Source organism: Olea europaea, chromosome 11 (genome assembly GCF_002742605.1).
Source record: "Olea europaea var. sylvestris chromosome 11, O_europaea_v1, whole genome shotgun sequence".
Lineage (NCBI taxonomy): Eukaryota > Viridiplantae > Streptophyta > Magnoliopsida > Lamiales > Oleaceae > Olea > Olea europaea.
In genome coordinates, this window is record NC_036247.1 from 32,276,064 (window position 1) to 32,294,109 (window position 18,046).

An 18,046-nucleotide genomic window follows, 5' to 3' on the forward strand; every position below is an offset into this window, starting at 1 on the left:
CTCTTAATTAGGTCTTTTAGGTAGTATTTATAGTCTCCTCAAGTGTTGGACGATTTTGGGTTGGAATGGGCCAAGAAAGAAATTCAAAAATATCAAAATACATTTACCCGCATAGGCGGCGCTATTGGGCGCCACGGCGCTGCCCTTACTGTAAAATTCAGATTCATTGGCGTCACGACGCCGGGTTCGGGTGGAAAATTCCTTCTGCGCGTCCTTCAGTATTTTTAGTATAACTTTCTCGTTCGATGTCCAATTGAGGTGATTCAAAGCTCGTTAGAAAGTTAACTCAAAGGGGTACAAATTTTCGTCAGATATTATTCTCCGCTTCGATCGTTTGCTATGTCAAAAATGATTCTCAATGTGAGGCTGAAATTCCAAAGTACAACTTTTCGGTTGAAAATTGATTTGTGATCATAGTTTGACTAAATTTGATCCCTTTGACATCTTTTTTCATCCAATTGACTCCTAGCGTGCTTGGATCTTCATTGTGAGGTTCAACACAACTTTTCAATAATTGCGCTTTAGTCCCCGAACTTTGGATGTCTTACAATTTGGCAATTTTCTCCAATTTCGCCAACTTTTACTTATTTCTTTCAATTTCATCAACCTACGTCACAACATCAAAACACGCAATAAAAAGTTCTAAAACACTCTCAAAAGTAACAAAATAACAAATTAGGTGGCACAAATATTATGAGTGTAGAGCACTCATCAACATGTCCCTAAAATTTATCTCCTTTAGTGTGCTCAACAAAAGATAAATTTTAGTTAAGTCAAACTCATCCTTTAGAAATATCCAATATTTCATAGTGTCAAACATATCCCTAATAGACCAGCCTTGAGTGTACTTAACAAGTTGAGACGATTTGGGACTCTAATTTTTCACTATAATGATGGAATACAATTATAAATGTGACTTAATATTTTGTTGAGGGGTTTTGCATTTAAAAGTCTCATCGTAACAATCATATATGTTATATTACACATCTACCATGCAAATAAACACATATATAATATAATGTAGTAGTGTGGACGATTATAGATTTTACTATCCAGTCTTCCCGAACCATAAGAAAGACTAGTTAGGCAATTCCTAAGAGTTATCGCATTGATCAATATCAATGCACTATCTTCATGGTTTTCTTTTCTCCGTGTGTCTTCAATTAGTCTAGCTGCAACATGTATTATATACTAGTTGGCACGCAGGTCTAGATGAAATTGGACTTGCAGGCCCATAGTTACAATAACAATAACGGACTCTTAAATCCAAAATAATAACAATAATAATGGGCTCGCAGGCCCAAAACAACTAAGAGCTCGCAAGCTCACAAAACGACAAGAATAAAATTAACCATTTAACACATCCATATGGTCGAGTCCATAATCGTCCACTAATAATGCATTTATCATGTAAATGTATTCTTATATAATATCTAATATTATATGCAAACATGTTTGGAGTTCCTAGCTATTAAGGTTGTCTAAACTTTTTTAAACAAATGGATCATAACAATTAAATAATTAATTAATCATATTAATCAATTATTTAATTAGCGGCCATATTTAATTAAAATCCAATTTTAATTAAATACCGAATTATCTAATTCCACAATTATAAGGAGAGATTATTTAATTAAAATCAAATTTTAATTAAATATCAAATTAGAGTCCAACTCTAATTTCATAACTTAAGACGGTTGAATTTAATCAAAATCAAAATTTAATTAAATAACAAAAGTAGAGTCCAACTCAAATTCCAAGATTTCAGGGCGAATATATTTAATCAAAATCATATTTTAATTAAATACCAAATTAGAGTCCAACTCATTGGAACGAATTTTAGGGCATGACAAATTAATTAAAATCAAATTTTAATTAAATGTCAAATTATAATCCAATTCTAATTTTTAGAATATATTCTGGTGAATAATTAATTAAAATTAAATTTTAATTAAGTACTAAATTAGAGTCAAACTCTAATTTAAATTGAATTAATATTTTAATCTAAGATAACACTCCTAAATAAAATAAATTCAATTTAGGGTCAAAGTTTAATATTTAAATTAAAATCATATTTTAACAAAAATATTGAAAGTCGTCAATTTTTAAATAAAATTTTTACTTTGAGTCAAAATTAAAATATGGGTCAAACATAATTAAAAAACCCAATTTTTAAAACCATTTTAATATTTAAATTCAAAACCCTTTTGAAAATTGCAAGTTGACCCAAGAATGAAATTGAAAGCAAGTCCCTCAATTTCAGAAATTGCATGACAAGTCCTCCATTTAATAATTGCAAAATGACCCTGTGTTGAAATTGTAGTCAGGGAGCCGCCTGAAATTTCTAAAATTTCAGCTAGAGCCCCCGTCTTCAACCTGATCGAAAAAACCCTAGTAAATTCAATTTTTTTTTAATTTCTCTAGCTAAGGCGCCACCCCACCAGATGGCAAGACCTACCGCCATAAGGCGGCAGGTCTTACAGCCCCAATTAGTAGCGCGAAGGCAGCATCGCCTTCGCGCTGCTGATGCAGCGACTGTGATGCCGCTGCAACAGCATCGGCATCACAGGTGCTTGCGTTGTTGGTGCTGCCAGCGCAAGCGCCACCGTCGCTTTCGATCTCTTTTTTTTTTTTTTACGAAAATTTAATTTTTATCTCAAAACAAATTTTTGAATATGATAATAAATTTTCTTAATTGCTAGAAACTAAAACATGTATAACATTCAACTTTTGATTGCTCACATATTCAAGACATTTTCCAACAAACACAAAGTAGACTCTCATATCACTGTTAGGAATCTACTTAACATGCGCAACGAAAATTAAAATGATTTCGATTCCCGGTCAGGATTCATCCTTGTGTTTAGATAGAAATTGTGATATAAGTGATACATTTTTCACGATCTGCAAACCTTTTACCTTATCTTTGTTTCAACAGCTTGGATCTGTCTCCCATAGCTGTCCAATTGTCTAGTTTCCAATGGTGATCCACACAAAGAACAAATTGCAACTACCAGGGTTTTCTCCTCGTGTGCTAGCAAGAAATTATGAGAAAACTATATAGATTGAAAACCCTAACCATGTATTTATATAAGCTCAAATGGGTCTGGTCTGGTCCGATCTAATATTTAATTAATCCATTTAATTAAATCCGGTCCGTGAATTAATTAATTCGGGCCTATAAATATCCAACCCAATTAATTAATTTATCCAACGATTGTTAAATTAATTAATTGACAAATTATAATCTTCCAATTCTCTTTTGTGTGTGACTCATCAGGTTCCTGATCACGATACATAACAATGTGAAATATTATTTTGATCTAATCAAAATTGATAAATTAAAGCACCATTTTAATTTATCACCAATTCACACTCGTCGTCTCAGATTGACATCTAACAATGTGTCAGAGCAATACATGTGACGGGAAATGTCATGTGGTATGACAAAATCAAACTCTTTCGTTTACCGTGAAACTATAATCATTTCGGCAATATGATCGGATCAATTACGAGATATGGAAGTGTGTCAATCCTGAATATCGATCATATATTTCACTCCATTATTAAGTCAATATAAGTCGAAAACTCCTTTTCGACTTATGAGTACACCTTGACCAAGGATTTCGTTATCGGTTTAATTGAATGAAACGTAGATCATAATCTCCTACTATCTAAGAGTGACGAATCCTCTATTGGTCATTCACAATCTTCATACGATTCTTGACATATTCGAACGATGCTTATTACTAGCCCCTGGCAGAGCAACATCCAACACCGTCAAAGCATGACTGTCCTCATATAAGATACTATGACGACCTCAAGTCAAAGGACCAATTCCACTACCAAACATTGGAGTTTAACCACTGACACTCAGATAGTTATCCATGTGGAATCTTTTGGTGGGTCTCTAATGTTTTGTTCTATAACAAAACATCCACGTGTTCATTTAAGTGTCACCACACTTTAACTAGTGAAATCATTTACTTACTTCACAAGTAAGAAATGCCACACGTGATGATCTATTGGTAATAACGATATCCGTATCTCGTCATTACTTACGACCACAGAGGATTTAAGATTCAATCATATGTAATTCGTATCTCACAATCACAACACCTTGTGATTAACAAATTACGAAAATTTGAATCTACGGACTCTATTATTTATTTAATTGTTTATTAATTAAATAATATATCTGCCATTAAATTGCATTAATTATATATCAAAAGTATTTATGTTCAAGGTTGATTGGACTTAAGGCATAATACTTACACTTTATGCATTTGTTTAAGATTTGCCTAAATTCTTGTTTATAATTTGTTTGAGGTTTGATGTCGATAAATGCTATGGTAGTAACTCTGTCGAATGCATGTGAATATGCAGTATGAGTGGATTTATTTACTGTTTTGGTAGTATCTATGGCTTTTTAAGTTCGGATCGGGTTCGGTTCGGAGAAGAACTCTTGGTCGGATTGGTGGTGGGACTTTGATATTCAGGAGACTTAGGAGTGTGATTAAGAGGTTTGTTGAGTATTAGAATTCGTGGGATTGGAAACGGTTGGGATGGCTGAAGTGAAAAATAGAGGTGAGGAGGAAAATGAAGAGTGGGATTGGGAGCGGTGGAGGATGCATTTTGCTAGGGTCGATGAGCAATAGCGTATTATCTCGATTGGCAGAGTAATGTCTCGAATAGGATTATTAGAGATGAAGTTACAAATTTTAGTGAGGTTTCTGTATGTTTTAAGTTAATCCAATGCCAAGCCTAGTATGCTAAATTTACGTTGATTGATGTTTACAATAAATAATTGTTTCTAATTTAAGATTTTTAATGGAAAATGATTTTTTGATTTAATTGTTGATTGATCTAGAAAGTGGACCTAATACTGAAGAGGGTTTTCAACTGGTTGCTGATGACATAGTACAGGCTGTCCTTGTATCATGTAGTTTTCCTTGATGAGCCAGTTTTTGTGTTTGGGACTGGAAAGTTTTTTATGTTTATACCATGCAGTAATATATCTTATTCCTTAGAAATAATGTTGTGCTTCACTGATATGAGGAGTACCAATGACTAGAAATCTAATATAGGTCTGTGAGTATTGAGAAGATTATAGTTAACTCCATGGACCTAGAAGAAAAAGGCAGAAAAGGTAAAAAGACAAAAAACAACTGCATATTGTCTTAGATTTCATTAAGATAAATTACTCAGTGAATTTTACGCAATTGCTCAATTTCTGCTGTCTGATGCGACCGTGTGCTTATTGTCTGTTTCATCATCTTTGGTGTTGCAGGCTTTGTTATATTTGTATGTAACACTCAATCACATCATGCGAAAACTGCATATAGAGATGACCATTGCGATGTTACTAGTATTGGTGACACGATGCTGAAGGATTGACAAATACAAATTGCACTTCCAAAAAGTCGTACAATTTTTGTGGTAGACATTCAGAATGAAGAATCTGAGGGTAGCTCGGTTACCAGGAGATGTGAAATCACCAATGCTGACACGATGAGTAACAAAGATAATGGTTATGTAGATGAGCGATAGCGTATTATCTCTGTGGCAATTGCAGCTGCAGCAACAAAATGACACTGTTGGCAGAGTAATGTCTCATCTAAAGAAAACTGTTCAGGAAGAATATTATGGCGATGCAACTCTTGTATGTGATTATGTTGGTGCTAGATTGGTTGGATAGTGGGCTAGAATTTCAAAAGACAGTAATGACCCTTTGGTCGTATTATTCATACAAGTGCAGAGATGGGCGATATGTAGCCAAAAATTATAGTCCTAGGCAGCTTGCCACAGCATCAAATGGTTCCCCCTATTTGAGATAGTTCTTATAAGAAATAATAAAGCAACATCAAATTAATTATTTGTCTTGTATAATTATAATATATAATTTACACGTTCTTTTATTGAATTTTTATTTAATATGTGATAGAGGGTCACATGGCTACAACAAGGAATCAATGTCGGTGCCAACGACAATATTTGGGTTTGTTTTGGACAATGGCCATGCAAGTGATTGTGATAAATAATTGTATTACGCATTTCCATGAACAAAAGTTGGAAAAAAAATGACTCTTTCCATGAAAAATAATGACTATTAAACACCAAAAGCTGGAAAAATACAACATTTTCTAGTTTGAAAATTAAGTCGATTAAACATATTTAATTGATATTTTTCATGCAAATAATTTCTAGGCAATTGAATTACTTAAAATTTATTTTCTTTTCATGTGAATTCCATACTTGCAATCAAACGCACCTTTAGGTTGTATTTTTTATATCTGGAAAAAAATATTTCAAAATTCACCAATTTCAAAATTTATATATTATGTAATACTATATTAACATTAAAATATTAAAATTTATTGAAAAATCAGATTTCTTAAATAAAATATTATAAAAAAATATACTCAAAATTTTAAAGTAAATGAGTTTTTCAATTTTATGTTTTGAAAAACAGTTTTTCAAAATGACAAAAAGAATGTATTTCCAACAATTTTAAAATAGACACTCAAAACACAAAATTCAAAATTCAAAACTACAAAATTGAAACACGAAGAGAACAAGTCCCAAGCTTCCCAAGACAATCCTAACATTGACCATCCAAAAAATTTAAAAAAGCAAGAAAGAGACCACAATGTTGGTGGTCTACTCAAAATGCAGAAATGGTGATTTTCTAGTTTTAGATTGTGAAATGCCGTTTAAATGTCACATATCTGTATAATTCTTCCCTGTGTAAATATGCTTTCAAGTAATATACTAAAATTTCCCTTCATTTCAACTGTAATTCCTTAAAAGAGGATAGGAAACATTGACATGGCACAAGTGTTGAACATGACACTACACGAACATACAATTTTTCAAAATAGTACCAATCCGATATGTTGATTAAAAAAAAAAAAAAATTCAATTTTTTTCAAGTAAATATGTTTTCTTAAATCGATTGTGTCAACAATGTATCTCCCACCATGTCAACAATTAATCATATCTAGCCGTACAAAATCAAAAAATAATTAGATCAAGTCACCTGAGGTTTTTGAGACGTGTTAACGACATCAATGTCATGTTGGTTTACGAAATTGATAATTTGAACACGCCAACTGACATTTACCCCCTCATTGTAATCTTTTCAATATCATGCCAAACCCTCCCTTTTTTTTTTTTTAAATCCCCCCCCCCCCCCCCCCCCCCCCCAACCCACACACCCAAAAAAAAAGGAAGGGAAAAACCCTTAACTACTACTCCGAATCCAGATGAGTACAATTTCAATATGCCACACAGTTGCATGTGAAATGACATGTATCAATGAATATGGAAAGAACACATGAACCGCTGTCCATAGGTCCACACTAAACAAAATGATAATTACGTGATATATTAACAACACAAGGGATTCAGCTATCCATGGCATTTCTACTGAGCAGTTCATCTTGCTCAAAGCACAAATAAGAATGGTATCCTAAATGACAAAAATGTTTTTGTTTTCAAGTATTATCCATAAAATCTAACCCCAACCATTATGGCAATCTTAATTCTGACCTTTTTCAGCTTCAAACTGTCAAGTACTTAAAGATGTTTTAAGCTATTAGCATATTACCTATAAAATATACCACTTAAAGCATCTATGCCATAGTTTTTACCCTTCTAGCATCCAATGCTGTCCAATAAATCAACTCTTACCTTTCAAACTTAACGATCCACCTAGAACCACAACTCGACTAGTTTATGAATGATCTTAATTTTCAGATACGGAAAACTTATTCAAAAGCACATAATTTAATACATGGACCAATGCTAATCCCATATAACATCCATTATGAAAATAAGAATGAATTTCCAAAAACATCCAAGTTATTTAAATCCAATACTTTGCTTTTACAATCAGACAAACATCTGACGTTCATTGAATCTACTCTCTAAGGATATATTCAAATGAAACAATAAGTTAACTGCCAATTTTCATCTACGTGAATGCTATTCCAATAGCGGCAGATTCTACCTAATAAAACCTACATTTTAAAAGATGACAAAACATAAGGAAATACCTCAACTGATTATGCCATTTTTAAAGTGCACCATCTTTCTTTGATGTTTGCCTTCTGCTTCGCTTTGAAGTTGTAGGAGCTTTGCGCAGTTTAGGGGAATAGTTGAGTTTGTAACTGACAAGTGAAGGTCCAAAAATTCTAAATTTCCCAGTACTGCTAAAAGCAGCTTCAGCATCAGCTCGACTCTTGAAGATCACTTTTGCACGCTTGCTTTTGCTCAATACTTCAGTGTCTGACTCACTCAAAGGTCCATAGCGGCTAAATATCCCGTTCAGATTTGGTATTGAAGGGATAGATTCTAAATTCGTAAAGTTGAGGATCAGTGCTGTCGGAGAATATTTCAGAGATTCTTCATCAACTAGACCAGATAAATTGTCTCTTTCCAAATCCAGAATGACAGCATCTCTTTCTTGTTTATCGTCCAAGATTTCACTAATACCAGAAACAGCTTCAGTTTCAACAGCAGAGGCAACCTTTCGGGTAGGGATCTCAGGTTCATATATCATCTTCTCCTCAGGGTCGCTTTGAATGATTCTATCGGTCCAATATGAATCCTCTATACCTTCAAATCCAGATATATCTGCATTCTCCAAGTTGGGAGATAGTTTCTCCTTATGCTTCTTAGCATGCTTCTTGTGATTTTGTGCTTTACCATTTTCCAAACAAGTATAATTCCTGAACTCACAGAACAGACTTACTGTTGAAGTCAATAAGCCAGACTTTCTCATGGGATGTTTTGCAGCCATGCATAGCATTGAAAAAATCTCATGTGGAGGAGGGCACTTAGCTGGAATCAACTTCTCACTTTGAGATTTCCCTGAACCATGGGTGAAACCCAAAAGAACACCAGTTGCACGTTCCCCACCACTTCTACGAACGGATTGACTAGAACTTCCATCACCAGACTTTAGAGCCCTGCATAAGCGTTCTCCAACTCTATGATATGAGTTAGGCTGCGAAAACATTTTATCATTGCGTGGCAAAAGTCTCTTCCTTCCTTCCACATGAGAATCACTTGATATATAATCAATGGGCTCGTGTTTTTCACCAGAACTGCATATCTTCTTGCTAGCCTTCCTTCCAGACTTCTTCTGGCCAGTTGGTAATCTTGAGCTGCTCAAGGACCATTCATCGTTGCTCGAGAGGTGCTTGCGCTTGCGCTTCTGAGAAGAACCATCTTGAGGAATTGACTTTCTCTTTTTAGATTGATGATCAACCTTGGAACCTAGAAGCACTCCTTTCATCACTTCAGGAGAATCCCTTCCATTGCCGAGAACAGTAACTTGAGAATCGTCCTCCAACAACACACCAAACTCCTGGAGATCAGGAAGCTGATAGTGACCCTTCCATCGATTAAAGGCCAGCAACTGAGCTTTTGCTATCACAAATTCCAATTTATCAGCTGTACAATTTGGGGCTTCAGCCAATACCTTTAAGTACCTAACGAATTCTGCGGGTAAGAATGTGACCGCACTTGATAAATTGTCTCTGTCATCTCTTCTACTTGATTCTTCCCGGATACCGGCATTTGCAACCATCTGAGTCTTTATATTCTTATGCACCTCTAGCAAGCATGAACATGACAGACCGAGCTCAACCCGTCTAGCAGTTTCATCTAAGGCACAATTCACAGCATGACAAAATGCTATGGAATTACTCTGTTCCCCCATTTGAGAGAAATGCATCCGAAATGGCTTTATCTTTGATACCTCGTTCCACGCAAATGTCTGGTCCCCAAAATATGCTAGCAGGTAACTGTCTCTCTTAAAATATTTAAGTGCATTCTCTGATGCAGCTGAAGCTTCAAATACCTGCCCAGGCCACCAGGGGTGGCTCCTTACTTTGCCCCATACTAGATCCGACACGCAATATTCTCCTTCCTTTTCTGTTATGCACTCTTCTCCACGTGTTTTTGGCATCAGCAAACCTGGATTACAATTATATCCTTCAGCATTTCTATAATTAACATCTGACACATGTTCGTTAACCCCCAAGTTTTCTTTTCCATTTGGACTGGATCCTTCTCCATGTGTTTTTGGTATCAGCAAACCAGGCTTCTCTTGATCTCCCACGGCATTTCTAGAAATTACATCTGGCACTTGTTCATTAACAACCACATTTTGTTTTCCTTTAAGAGCATCTTCTTCTCCACTTTTGTTCGGTACCAGGAAACCAGGTTTATGAACATATAACTCGGTATTTCTAGAATTTCCGTCAAGAACCTGTTCATTAATAACCGCATTTGGTTTTCCATTTAAACAAGCCCCTTCACCATGTAAATTCAAATTACATTCATCCAATATCTTGTCAACCCCAGTTCCTTCAATGCCAATTTCATTTCCAGATACAGCCTCCCCACTTAGAGCAGCTCCTTCTCTGTGCAAATCCAAATTATGCTCGTCCAATATCTTATCAACTCCAGTTCCCTTATTGACAAATTCATTTCCAGATACAGCCTCCCCAATTGCATCGCGAATTACATTCAAATTCACATGATATGTACTACTAGTCTTGTCTTCAAAAGGCTTAAAATCTCGCTCTTCCTTTTCCATTCCAAAATTACCATCAAGCACTCTTCCAACCAACTCCATAACTCCCCAAGAGCCCCGTGCATCCTGCCCAGTCATCCTTTCCTCAATTATAGATTTCCTAGAAGCTCCATTAACCCTCTCCCCATTCGCATCCACATTCAATTCAACAGAAACTTCACTGACCTTATCATCCATTTTACCATCACTCCCTTCTTTTACATCCACCATTTGCATTCCTCCAACTAAGCCTTTGCCCCCCTCCAAAACCCTAACCCCATGAACTGAATACCCTCCGCCTGGATCCCTAGAATTTTCCATTAGGGTTTTATATTCCGCACCACCACCAGGCTCCTTGTGTTGCTCCACCTTAAAAGCGTCAAACATCAAGTCCAATTTTCAGACATTAATTAAACCTATAAACATATACGCTGATACAGACACAAATCATGCATGAATTAAAACATTTATAAAATCAAAGACATCGAACGTAATGCACTTATTCTACACATAGAAACACATACACATATATACACGCATATACGTAAAATTGAGAGAAAAAGAGAGAGAGTCACCGGAATTGATAGAAATTCTGTCAATTTCTTATTTTTTAGAATTCTCCTCCCCTTTTTTTCAATTCTTTTCGTCAGAAGTATACTCCTTGCGAGGAATTGAGGTGTGATCTATGAACAATGAAGCAAGAAACATAAATTTTAAGAGGGCACGTGCGAGAGGCCACGTGCCTCGCACGTGCCAAGCGGACACCGCCTTCGACATTTGTGACGGTGATGTGTCGACTGGAAATGACGTGTTTAGATATAGATTAATATGTCAATTAATAATTATGGAATTTTTTTTTAATAAATTTGGGTGTTGATCTTAAAATATTTTTTAATTTATCAGTTGGGACTGAAATACAAGAAGAGGGTGTAGGCATATGCTATAATTGAAATTAATCAAGCACTATTAGATCTAGATGAGTAGTTTCAATAAAAAATGAGATTAAACTTTTATTGTTTGAAACTCTATCTCGCAATAAATATCTTCTTCTGTTCTTAAATGTATTTACGTACGGATTTTCTTTTGCGTCGAGAATTATAATTTAGTCACTTAATTACCCCTCTCAATAAATGTAAAATCGACTTGTTTTCTCCATATATTAGAGTGTCATTAGCGTTCAAAATAGTATGGTATATTTAAATCTCGTATGTCAATTGCTTTATTTTTATTTCATGTCAATGGCTTTATTTGATACGATGCTTTTAATATTGAATAATTTAATAAATTTTAGGGTATTTATACATACATCTTACATGTATCGTGGGTGTTTGAATGAATGTATGTATTAATGGAACATAGATTTTATATATATATATATATATTTATTTATTTATTTATTATTATTTTTTTTTAGCCAATGACTATATTTGACACCCTATTTTTAATATGTGATAAAAACATGACTAAAATCACGTCTGACGACAAAACTTGAGGACCAAGGATCTCAGAGCCCCATTTTCCTCATATCGAGCGGGTTTGGCTTGACGAAGTTGAGGACCTCATCCCAAAGGTTAATGAGCTTGCACACTCGCAGTTCTTCTTCCGCTTCAGTCCTTTTTCGACCTTACCAAGTAAACCATTTCTAGACTAAAATCGTCATTTCAATATCGTGGTCAACAATTAATTGATTTCAATAAACAATATCAAACTTGTAAACAAAAGAAAACTTCATGAGAGGGTCAATCTACTTTGGAGAAAGGGAATATGGGTTCTAATCCTTGTTTGAATAGGTTGCATCAGTATTCAGTAGTTGCTTATGGAGGCAAATTGTTAACTTTCCTTAGGTTTAAAACTTGGAAACTCTATCTAGCAAGACGTCAAGAGTAATTATGAAACAAAATAAGAGGAGAAAATAAATTATACGCCTCTTCGACAGTTCAATTTGACAAGAAAAATAATAAGGTCTTTGCCACTAGCAATAATAATAATAATGAATCTCAAACCAACATCAATAATTTGCAATCTTACTTTAAATTACTACTTGAGAAACACACCTGAACAACTAGAATACAAAGAGCGCATAATTCTACCATGCGAAATAGCTTACAGCACAAGGACAAACACACATTCAACAATTAATTGATTTCAATAAACAATATCAAACTTGTAAACAAAAGAAAACTTCATGAGAGGGTCAATCTACTTTGGAGAAAGGGAATATTGGTTCTAATCCTTGTTTGAATAGGTTGCATCAGTATTCAGTAGTTGCTTATGGAGGCAAATTGTTAACTTTCCTTAGGTTTAAAACTTGGAAACTCTATCTAGCAAGACGTCAAGAGTAATTATCAAACAAAATAAGAGGAGAAAATAAATTATACGCCTCTTCGACAGTTCAATTTGGCAAGAAAAATAATAAGGTCTTTGCCACTAGCAATAATAATAATAATGAATCTCAAACCAACATCAATAATTTGCAATCTTACTTTAAATTACTACTCGAGAAACACACCTGAACAACTAGAATACAAAGAGCGCATAATTCTACCATGCGAAATAGCTTACAGCACAAGGACAAACACACATATTTTTATATGATATATAAAATGCGTCCTGAACTTTGACAATCTATTCGAGCAGGAGGAAACGGTGACCTTGGCCGCAGATACTTCAGTTCTAATCTGTGCCTTGCATTGGGAGGACCACCATAGGTTGAGCTTGTGACTACAAATTCCATGGAGAGAAACTGTAAGAATCAAAACCAACGAGTCCAAATAGAAATTCCTTTTACTCCAAAATGCCATCAGATAGCAGCTATTAGATAATTAGCAATAAGCATCGAGAGTATATGCAGAGAAGGGAGCTGACAACTATGGCAAATAACAAGTCGTATTATGGCACTCCGATACACCTACTCACCAAACAACAAATAGTAAATAGATACCAAAATCCAGTGCACCATTCAAAACACATGCCTTGCGAGTGCATGTTTTAAATAACAAGGGCATTGAGATTCAAGTGGGCTGAGTAGCATATAAATGTATGGAAGCAATATAGCAAAAATATAACAAACTAACACCTTCGAAGCAAAAGCATATACCTTCCCACTTAGATCAATAAATGTAGGGGTGAATCAGCAGCACTTTCAATTTGGTACAGATTAAGAATGTTTTTCTTTTTCCTCGCCTCTTTGAGCTACATATTCTAACCTCAAAGGCTCCAAATATTGTAAGAACCCCTCGAGGCAATATGTTATTTGCTATTAACAATGTCCAACTTTCCATAACTATTTTGGCATTTTGATAAGGTGGGTTGGACAGTACTAGATACTAAAACAAGGAAAAATAGTCCATTGCACAGTTTATTTGTGTTTAGTACCATGTTCCAGAGACAGTCTTTTTATATGATTGCTCCATAAGGAAAGTGGGGTCATGGACAATTGTTTCCACTGAAAGTTCATATAACAATAGAAAGAATCATGTTACGTTGCAGGATTATCTCTTACCATGTATCAAACTTCTGTTATGACTGATACAAAACTGAAGATGGCAAGAAGAAAGAAACAGAAGTACTGAAGTGGCCCAACACTTATATAAATGACTTAAATTCCAACGCCTTTTCACTTACCAACGCACTTCAAAAGCTCCAGTCTCCACAAGTCACTAATACCTTTCCATTTGTAGGTCATAAATGAAGCACTCATATTGGCATTTCTCAAGTACAGTGTGATTATCAAATTTCAAAGGGTAGAAAGGATAAATGATGTAGAATTATAAAATGCACCTTTCACTTTCATAAGTGTTGAACCAATTATAGAAGTTCACAATATAGATTATAGTGGTTCCTTGCTAACACAAGCTTTCCTCAATTGCTAAACATACATTTTAGAAGTTGCAGAACGCCATTACTTTTCGTTCAGCTAGCAGAAGGTCATAAACAGCAAAGTATAAGGCAAGGTCCTAAATAAAAAAATTCTAACACGAGTACATGACCTTATATTCACCAAAAGGAGCCCAAACGCCTAGAAATCAACATCCTTGCATTTCACCCAGCAACGAGTATTGAAATTCTATTGTAGGGCATACTCTCCAAATGCAAGCCATAGGCGCTCAACTCTCTTACAAGGTTAAAAATTCTTAAGATAAGACCAAACAAAATAACTATCACGAAAGATAGTGAAGTTCAAAATTGAAGTTCTCGAAACCCTCGAACAATCAGCAGGCAGTTTCCTGAAAGGTTTTCTTCCTTTTTTAAGTTTGATTTTTGAATGATCAGAAATTTCAGTAAGATCGTATCAAGGCATTCACTCATGAAGCAACAACCATCAAACTAGAGGACTTAAAAAATGAAGAGAATTAAAATGCCAGTACTTCTGTTTCTTGCAACAAGCAGGATGTAACATTAAAACCTCCAATACTCAGCACTAAATATATGTGAGTGGGTGAATCAGAATTTTTAATATTATGTGGCCCAAAACTAGAGGAAAATAAATAAGTTTGGGGAATTAAGTACCGCGCCTTACAAGCCTTGAGGAATATGCGTCACTCAACTGAGGAGTGCAACTCCAAAAGATGCTTCACAATCAGCACCTTGAGGCCTTTTTGATTTGCCTTGCGCTCTAAGCTGGGCCTCAATCGAGACTTTTTAAACTATGTGTACATCTCTTTAAAAAATAGGTAAATTAGAGGCCAACTTACGGTGACAAAATCTTGCAGTCATATTTTCTAGAACACCACCAGCAGGAAACCAAGGAGGTACAACGAGAAAGACAGTGCCCATAAATGCAAGAAATTCCTGTGTAAATCTGAAATGACATATTGCACTTCTCCCCCTTCCCCCACTACAGATAAGATTAAATGGACATTAAAAAAATATTAAAACCCGCATATTTTCCTTGTACATATGGTTTCATCTGCTGCCCTCCTCATCTCATATCATGGTTTTGCCCCCATAAAAATTCATTTTGTCTATTGTTACTTGATATCACAACACATGCAACTAAGTCATATAAAAATGGATGTTTAAACACAATAGTTATGGAAGAGGTACATGTAAGGACACATTAATATACGTATGAGAGTATGGCACTGTACAGAGGGAGGGAGGGGGAGAGAGAGAGAGCTGTGCAGCATACTAGCGTGCTGCACAAAAGTACAAGGGCAAGAACCTGAGAGCTTCAGTAATTCATGCCTTGTGTGAATGAAACCTGGTGAGCAAGCTGCACCTGTTCACAATGTCCACAAATTAACGTACCTAAACGTTTCAAACATTGAGTAAATCAAAAGAAATCAAATGACAATGATGTGACAAAATACCTGAGAACCAGGATTAGGTACAAGTGCATCCTTTCTAGCAGATCCATCTGCACCCTTCCCTGATCCTTTGGTATCACCCTGTCAAAAAAATGAGGAACAGTATGTTGTCAAACTAAACAAAACAACAATAAAAAATCGCTTGAACAGAATTTTAATATGCATACACTCACCTCCAACTGTAGCCAAGAGCAATCCAAGGAGAAAGAACCATAAAACCAAAAACACACATCCATCAGTTTCAGTATAGAAATAATTCATGATAGCACAATAGTTCATTTTGGACACTAGGAAAAACCCAAAGCTAAAAGAATATCAAAAAATTCAATGTCGGAAAAAATTTACCTCTCTGTACCTAGCCAGATACACCTTTAATGGGTCAATGTAATCTTCAAATCCCAAAGTTGCCATAGCCCACAGCAAATCATCCCCATTAATCGTCTTTCTTTTCTCTTTCTGACACTTGTCACTTGCCCTTGACATTTCAACCATCATAACACTTTCAGTTACAGACCTCGACAACATCAAAGCACCACTTGCCTTAATATATTTGCATCCAAATACATATGTCCAAACATTCAGAAGAGACTTAATTATGATGCTAATGCAAACAGATTAAAGAAACCAAATCCATAAAATGAACATATACATTTGATATGAGAGATAACATGTTAGCGTGTAACATAAGAGGAATATATACATGCAATTGTGAATGTGAACGTGTCTATTTTTCGGTATAATTGATCTTATCACCTTCACATCAATCATATAAAAAATATATATATAACTTTGAGGTCATAAACGGCACAAGATCGTTATATTGCACGAAATTAACAGGCGATCCTCTGTGTCTCTCAATTGAACTCGCATAGTATGTTCTGGGAATTTTTTTAAAAAAAAAATACAGTCTTTAAAAAGAACATAAAACACAACCTTTTTCAATCCACAAACAAATTCAATCAATTTGACATCTTCGTACACACAATCTATAAAATTGAAATTACACCATACTCGCTGGTGATGAAACTGATGAACTCAGAGACGCATTCTTGGACGGTTTCTTTAGCGTCCTTAGCAATCTTCCCGTTGGCCGGGAGTGCCTTCTTCATGATCCTACTGATGTTCGCAATTGGCAGAAATCTGTCCTGCTCCCTGACACCCGAGCGAGGGCTCTGATCGCCCCCGCTGTCATGGCTGCCACCGCCGCCAGGGCTTCCTGGCACTCCCAACGAGCCACCTGCCCGTCCATCCGCCATTCTATCAAAAGCAAAAAACCCTACGTCAGAGAGTGAGTAACCATATATATACTCAAAACTATAGATACAACAGGGATCTGTATAATAATATATATAGATATAAAAAGAGAAAGTGGAGAAAGAAAGGGAGGGAGAGTACCGAATTTGTATTTGGGCGCGAGAGTAGAGGAAAATTGGGAGATCGGAGGGTGGAGAAATGGGGGAGAAAGGAGACGACTGAGATGAGAGATTGGGAATAGGGTTTGATTTATCAACACCGTTGGTTTTTTGCTTTCTATATTATTATTTCTCCGTTTCTTCTCCTGTTCTGGGTGAATCCCGTTACACCATGTGCATTCAGTAAGACAAGCGCGACTGAAATAAAAAGGGTTTTTTTGCACATTTAGTCCCCAACTTTTCAGGAAAGTAACAGATATTCCCCTAACCCATTTTATTGGCACACTTTTTTTTTTTTTTTTTTTTTTGAAATTAGCAAAATTCGTCCATGTTGACAGATTATGTGAGGGTTCTTGTTATCACTTCCATGTACAGTCGATGCAATTTTTTAATTCCCTCAATGTGATTGAGAGGTCGAGGACAAAAGAACCTATCGATTTTAATCTTGCCTCTCTTTTTTCACTACTTTTTTGTGTATTATTGTAGATGTCATGTCCAATTTCTTACAAATGATGAGATCCAAATGATGAGATCGCTTATGTTGAACATTCTCTGTGTCCTTGTCATTGAAGTAAATCACCTCAATGTTACAAGTCTAGTTTATTTAAATTTCTAGGTATTGTCTTCCTTCTCCGCACCTCTTTTCTGATAACATAAAAATGGAGAGGATGGCATGCCAATTGAAAATGCAAGGATGTGAAGACTTCTTAGGGTTATTCGAACCCAATGAGAAGATTCTT

The 18,046-nt window shown here is 35.4% G+C and overlaps 2 protein-coding genes across 3 annotated transcripts; both read right to left on the bottom strand.

Moving 5' to 3' along the window:
• Positions 1-7,807: 7,807 nt before the first annotated feature.
• Positions 7,808-11,362, bottom strand: LOC111404098. The gene is made up of 2 exons (XM_023032833.1): positions 11,161-11,362; positions 7,808-10,954 (listed from the first exon to the last, which is right to left on the bottom strand). Exon 2 carries the CDS (start codon positions 10,904-10,906, stop codon positions 8,078-8,080), a length of 2,829 nt encoding a protein of 942 aa, XP_022888601.1. The 5' UTR covers positions 10,907-10,954; positions 11,161-11,362; the 3' UTR covers positions 7,808-8,077.
• A 1,614-nt stretch (positions 11,363-12,976) lies between these two features.
• LOC111404099 (nuclear transcription factor Y subunit B-1-like) lies at positions 12,977-17,454 on the bottom strand. 2 transcript variants are annotated; one of them, XM_023032836.1, is made up of 7 exons: positions 17,290-17,454; positions 16,906-17,151; positions 16,240-16,369; positions 16,068-16,073; positions 15,898-15,975; positions 15,750-15,806; positions 12,977-13,328 (listed from the first exon to the last, which is right to left on the bottom strand). In XM_023032836.1, the coding sequence occupies exons 2-6, from the start codon at positions 17,148-17,150 to the stop codon at positions 15,759-15,761; spliced, it is 507 nt and encodes a 168-aa protein (XP_022888604.1). In that variant the 5' UTR covers position 17,151; positions 17,290-17,454; the 3' UTR covers positions 12,977-13,328; positions 15,750-15,758. The 2 variants fall into 2 exon arrangements, with proteins under 2 accessions (XP_022888604.1, XP_022888602.1); XM_023032834.1 differs by having other exon boundaries at positions 12,977-13,306; positions 17,290-17,453.
• Positions 17,455-18,046: the final 592 nt, after the last annotated feature.

Coding starts and splice junctions, on each gene's coding strand:
- LOC111404098 (XM_023032833.1), bottom strand. CDS start 10,906: ATGGAAAATTCTAGGGATCCAGGCGGAGGGTATTCAGTTCATGGGGTT.
- LOC111404099 (XM_023032836.1), bottom strand. CDS start 17,150: ATGGCGGATGGACGGGCAGGTGGCTCGTTGGGAGTGCCAGGAAGCCCT. Junction 16,370..16,905: donor ATCAGTTTCATCACCAGCGA/GTATGGTGTAAT, acceptor TGAAATGTCAAG/GGCAAGTGACAAGTGTCAGA. Junction 15,807..15,897: donor TACCTAATCCTGGTTCTCAG/GTATTTTGTCAC, acceptor CATTGTGAACAG/GTGCAGCTTGCTCACCAGGT.